Source organism: Arachis ipaensis, chromosome B01 (assembly GCF_000816755.2).
Source record: "Arachis ipaensis cultivar K30076 chromosome B01, Araip1.1, whole genome shotgun sequence".
Classification (NCBI taxonomy): Eukaryota; Viridiplantae; Streptophyta; class Magnoliopsida; order Fabales; family Fabaceae; genus Arachis; species Arachis ipaensis.
In genome coordinates, this window is record NC_029785.2 from 68,299,769 (window position 1) to 68,306,397 (window position 6,629).

A 6,629-nucleotide genomic window follows, 5' to 3' on the forward strand; every position below is an offset into this window, starting at 1 on the left:
ATGCAGAATTGAGGAAGAGTGATGACAAGTCATCTTAGGTTAGTTTCACAAGCCTTTTTTTAATCTATTATAATTGGTTTTTATGCATTCCTTAGGCAATAAGTAAGTGTTTGGATGAGAAATTCATGCTTATCTTGATTCAATCGTATTGTTAATTTTATGCATTATCATGAGATTTATGCAAGAATTATAACCTTATTTCACAGACATATTAAACCCTAGTATCATTATAAATCCATTTAGTCTCCATTCAATCATTGACAACAAATGCAACCAAAACACTCTTGTTCGAAACTATCTACTTGGATACCCTTCATTAACAAAAAATCTAAATAACTTTGTCATAGAGTCAATGGAAGGAGAGAAACCATATCTAAGGCAACTCTAGGCAAACTAACTACACAAGACCATTCCTTTGGCGAACTAACTACACAAGACCCTTTCTTTAGACAACTCGCAATCGCCCTACTCTCTTTTCTTCAAGAATAGCGTCCTCGTTTTCAATTTTGGCATGAAGCAGTGTCATATTGGTTTCTAAAACGTGGTTAATTGATGAATTATGAGTTTTCAATTATTTATTATACAAATAAATTTATGTGATTTATGTGACTTTACACAACCAAGACAAATACCAGCGATTCTTTGTTTTTTCTTTTTGGTGACAGATTCTTTCTTATGTTATCGTAGGCAGCAACCAAAGCCATTCGGTCCACTTAATATAGTTAATCCATCTCGCAAAACACACACCCGTGTCGGCCTATCACTAAGCAAGTTGAATTTTTCTACTACCCTTTCATTGGAAATAACAGTAAGTTGCCTATAGTTGATCCACAGAATTTCAAAATAACTTTCTAAAACAATAAAAATAATTGCATTAGGGGAAAAAAATTGTCGTTACACCTCTCCTGAGAAAGAATAGTTATATACAAAGGCCGTTACAATCCCCTTAGCACATTTATAAATCTAAGTCAAGAAAATGACTCCTTTTATTTTCTTCTTTTTAAAATAAAATGGGACTTCGCATGAAAGGCAGGGATATCACACCATCAGCATTCAGCAGCCATACCACCTTTCTGATAAGTATAAATCTGCTCTGTTTTCTTCACACGCGAAGTTTTTCCAGAATGCTGTTCTCTTCTAAGCTTGCTTTCTCACAACAATCAAAAAATGTAACATAAATAGGTCAAAACGGCAGGTGCAATCACCTTATAATTGTTCTTCCGAGAGATGAAGCTCCAATTTCACTCTCAGTATTCTGCAACAATAGCCACATACATATATCAATAATTTAACAGAAACAGTGGGAAAAAAAAAAAAACAATTGTCATCTATGTCTATATATAATACTCTATGCATGAAATACTCTATACATGAACTAACGAACTACCAAACTGAATTCATCACTAGAGCACCTTACTCAAGTTGGTAGGAATAGTTGTTAAACCATCTCTGAAACATTTTTAGTGTTTACTAATAATGTAGCTATATGAATTATCACCAATATATATATATATATGAAACCAATGAAGTTAAAAGTGATTGACAAGAAATTTCACATTAAATTTGTGGCAATATATAGGTATGGTTCTGGTTAAATCAATTTGACAATTAGTTAATCACAACAACAAAAATAATCGTAAGACTTGGTGGACAGGTGGCAGTCATTTTCAAGAATGCAGAACTCAATTACAAGTCATTCTCAAAGAACAAAGACATCATAATGAAACGGAAATGATATTGCGGCCTTTAGCTAAAATCACATTAAAGTGATTTTCATGTATCCTCAGTCATATATAAGGGAATAGAGACAATTCTAAGTATGATTAACACTAATATCTTCACAAATGTAAATAGGGAACTGTGGATAGTAGAACAATTTATTCCCCTCTATCTTCTAATGAATAAGTTACCTGTGATTTAGGGGAAGGAAATACATTCCAAAATCTAAGTGTTTCATCTCCAGCTCCAGTTACAATAGTCTGAAACAGTAGAACCCCTCATGAATAAAAACACAGTAATAAAAAATATTTCGTAATTCCAGCTTAATCAGTCATGTAGAAGAGGTTGAAAGGACAACTGAAATACCTGCCCATCTGGAGAGATGGCAAGATAAAGAACTCTATATGTATGACCTGTAAGAGTTGCTAACTGCAGCAAAAGACATCGAAATGGTCAAATAAATTTGTTTACATTAACTAAAAATATGAGATATAACTTGTCACGTATTATATTGTTTTACCTTCGACATGGTCGGGTATCTCCAAACTATTATCTGATTCTGGGAGTATCCATGTGTGCTTACCAATTCATTGACATTTTTTGACCAAACAAGATTACAAACCTGCCATATACATCAGTTTACATCATTTTATTTGTGGTTATAAAAGAAAAAAATCATAGCAGGATGGACACTTTATCCTGATCTCAATATATGAAGACAAATACCACAAAATCTGAAAACAATTTTTGATTAAGTCAAATGAAAACTCACAGTTATGAAAGGTCACTGACCAGAATTTATTTTTATTAGGAAATTTATTGACAACTTTATAATTGTGTAAGGAACACTACATTGAAGTTACTTTACTTGTAATGTCTCCCCTATTCCGAAATCATAAAGCAAATCATGATATTCATTGTACCCCATGGATTGTTCATCTTATTCCACTAGTTTGGATCCCATAGTTATGATATACGTGAACTAGAGAAGTATCGAAGTAATACAGTCACCTATAAGCCTTCCCTAGACAAGGTAAGCTTTTAAAGATTTGTTGGCATGGTGTCTAAGCTTTGTTGACTAAGCAGCATAGAATTTGAACATCATGATCCCATTATATAAAGATTTCTGAACATGGAAAAAATGAGCGTATGCAATGTCCATTCTTTAAACAACAGCTGTGAAACTGGCTATATAAACTAAGCACACAAAATGGTATCTCTTAGCAAAATCTAGTGTAAAAAACTACCATAGCCTAATACATATCTACCCCCACATGCAAAATCTACTAAGATTGCCCTAACGGAGAGCCATATCCAACTTGGGGTCCATATTTCTGAACCAAGTTACTGGACTCTTTTCTAACCCAGTCACCATTTTAGCATTTAGAATAGGGTTTTCAAAAGTAACTTGCAGGTTCCAAGTGTCGTTTTACCTGACTTCCAGTGTCCATACAACTTAAGTGTGAGTTTGTGGTTGTATTCCAGAATCGAATACATCGATCTGCAGTTCCTCCTCCTGATGCAAGAAGTCCATGAATATGAGGAGACCATGCAATCGCTTTAACAGCTGCTGTATGCTCACAATACTTAAGGACAGGCTGGGTTGAATGTTGATTCCAAACAAACAGCTGCAAATCCAAGAAATAATATGAATACCAGTGAACAAGAGGTAAAAGATAAGAACAATTGGATATCTCATAAAAATGATAAAGTTTGCAATTGCATACTCTGTTGTCATTTCCTCCAGATGCTAACTCACGGTTATCATATGACCACTTCAGTCCACAAACCTAAACCATAATTGAAAAAAAAAATCAGTATTATGTAGAATAGCATACCACGTACAGTAGTTTGGTTAGACCAGAAAAAGCTTGAGTGGGAAAAAAAGTGTCTCACCTCTGATTTGTGCCCCGAAAGTTTACTGACAAAATCTTCCTGTGCTCTTATATCTCGTTGATATATATTCTTATCCCGGCCACCTGAGGACAAAAGAGAAGAACTCCAGGCCAAGGCTCCAACACGTAAACGATGACCCTCCATCGATCTTATCTTCTTACATCGAGCTGCATCCCAAATCTACATGGATATTAGTCAGATGCAGGCACGGCTAGCTTTGGTATAGAAAGAGAGCATATAAAAGTTCATAACAGAGATAAAGGGAACTCAGCAAGTTACAGGGATCGATGTAGGAAATAAAGACATAATAACCCCAAACAGTTAAGTTAAAGTCAACTAGACTCCAAGATTCTTGGAAGTTTTTTGGATGAATCAGTCTAATTGAAGTTACCAAATTTGAAGCCACTGTTTCTTTGATCCACTGTTGTGAAAGGATAAGTTTTCTAGATCTGTAGAATCTCAAAGGTGACAAGTTAAGATCATGAATTATAATTATTCAATTAACAGTTTAACACACACATTACCATACTTAATATTTTCCACCATAGACAGTATAGATGAGAAAGCTTATTGATCCATTTGTTAAATAATACACTGACACACAAGTCGCACGTCAGCTGGTAGCAACTTGCAACACAAACTCTAGACACAGTAAACTCTCTCCCTTCTTATCAGCCTAGCATTTACGAGCAGAATCCAGTCAACATTAATTAATATTGAAGATTACTATGACTATACATGAGTAAGGAATGACTGCTCTTTTAAACCAAATCAGGTTTGACAGAGGAGCATGAGTTGTATATAACCCACTTTACAGTGGAGGCTCTCCCTCAACCTAGCTTTCTGGAGAGGGTTATCTTGAACAGCTGACTCATGGAGTTGCATGAATAGCAGCATCTAAGTCGTGTACAATCAGACCAATGTCAACCAAATGACCTAATATCAGAAAGTACCCTTTATAATAAATAGTTTTCTGGCATTATAGCACCCTTTTAGTTCAAAGGGTGCAATGAAGCCAAATAAATTCCTTAAAAAGAGGGGAAAGGAACTATCTGATCCCTTCTTTGGATGTATTACAATCAAGGAAGGAAAGAATGATGTGAAGAACAGATAAAAGCAACAGAAACAGGCACAGCACAACACAACACAACATAACACAACATGAGCTAGGACATGGAGGCATGACAAGAACTAAAATTCAAGGACAAGGCATGGCATAAACATTATATGAAAGAAATAGAGATTAGTTCAGAACGCATCTATAGACACAAAACGAAAACATTAATATTAAAAAAATGGCCCATATAGCATTAAAAGTGATGAGTTCTCTATAAAGTATTTTAGCTTAACATAATTTTCTCTCCTTAATATAGTGAAAATATTTCCTTTCCATTCTACATAATTTAGAAAATTATAAAGTTAATTGCTTTAACTTTGATACTGGTTTCCTTGTTAAAGCTAATAAAACACCCAGGAATGCTCAAATCCTCTAGAGAAGCTGAGTTCAGCTTCAGGATGTCTGGCCATTAATTGGCATCCTTCTGTAGCTATATATTCAACCACATCCAATCCACTACAGCTTGTTCTTGATTTCTTGATATTTGTTTTGACCTAATGAAAGATTGCATCTTCATCTTCAAACTTTGCGCTGATGCTCATTTACTTTTTGCCAAATTTCATTCTTCCCTGGAGATGGTGTCATACCAAACAAATTGAAGTCTCAACTTTTAAAAAAATGCTAATCAACCACAACTACAATGCTAAATGATTATGGTGCTATTTTGCTAGTCTCTGCCTGCAAGCTATCACATGTAATCACCATTCGTATACAGAAACCTTCCTTCTTAAAGCCGAAAAAGAAAGGGAAAACTATGTTTATTTGAGAGAGACTAGTAGTGGAATCTGAGAGGCGTAGTAAACATCATAACTCTTAAGTAAATCTGAGGGGCTAAGTAAACATCATAACTCATAAGAAACTATGAGCACAAAGGAATTAAAAGAATGGTCGAATCCAATTACTATGAGTACTCATCAAATACACTCCTTTGAATGTGATAAGCACAATAACTCTCACCTGAACTTTTCCATTGCTAGTTCCAACAGCAAGGTGGGTACCCCGTTGAGCCCAGCCAACTGAACAAACGCAGTCGTCAATCCCCAAATCACATAATTTAGTTACCTGCACATAACACCGAACAAAAGAAGAAGATTGCAATTAGCCCCAAAATACCAATCATTTCCTTAACACAATCAAAATTTACAAAAAAGAGAACATGCATTGTTCTGGAACTACATTCAATCAACTCACTCACCTTGCTGCTACACGCATTCCACAAATAAACACAGTTACCAAGACCAACCGCCAGCACGTTGTGCGAAGACCAATCCACCAGATTCAGATAAAAATCGTCTTGCAGCGCAGGCGCGTCTAGAACCTTTAAAAAATTACACCACCAAAATATCAGAATTTCCACATATAATTGAAATAAACGATAGTGAAGGATGTGGCAAAAACAATTAAATTACGAAATTGACCTTATACGGCGACCGAGGAACCTTCCTAGGAGCCTTGACAGGGCTGTGATTAACGCCGGGGACCGCATCGTCGCACATGAACGGCGAAAGCGAATGGAAGGACTGCCGAGTCTCCGTCTTGTACCGGAATATGTTCCGGCTTGAAATCGTCATCACGGAGGCCGACGAGCTCCTCTTCTCTGGTGTCACCGGTACCGGAACTCCGGCGGCGTCGGGTCCGAACAAGGCAGTCTTCAACAGCATGGTGTAAGCACTGGAGCTATCCTCCCTGCCGTCAGCCGCCGGCGGTGAAACTCCCGAGGCGGCGGAGGTCGGCGAAGCAGGTATGTCGAATAAGGCGAACTTGGAGGCAGATCTGCTCGGTATGAACCTGTCGGAGTAGATGGTTCTAGAAGGTGAGCAGTAGTGTGAGGAGTTGATCATTCTGTCCACGTGGCACTTGTTAAAGGTTAGAGAAGAAGCCGGTGGCGGAGATACCG

The 6,629-nt window shown here is 36.7% G+C and overlaps 1 protein-coding gene across 2 annotated transcripts; it reads right to left on the reverse strand.

Annotated features, from left to right (window-relative positions):
• Positions 792–6,629, reverse strand: LOC107631106 (protein FIZZY-RELATED 2; the record flags this gene model as incomplete). 2 transcript variants are annotated; one of them, XM_021122229.1, is given in 11 exon segments in its annotated part: positions 792–1,100; positions 1,206–1,255; positions 1,911–1,979; positions 2,086–2,148; positions 2,240–2,341; positions 3,153–3,347; positions 3,447–3,509; positions 3,616–3,795; positions 5,690–5,794; positions 5,928–6,050; positions 6,151–6,629. In XM_021122229.1, coding segments are annotated over 11 exon segments (1,529 nt in total), but the record flags the coding sequence as incomplete, so codon positions are not given.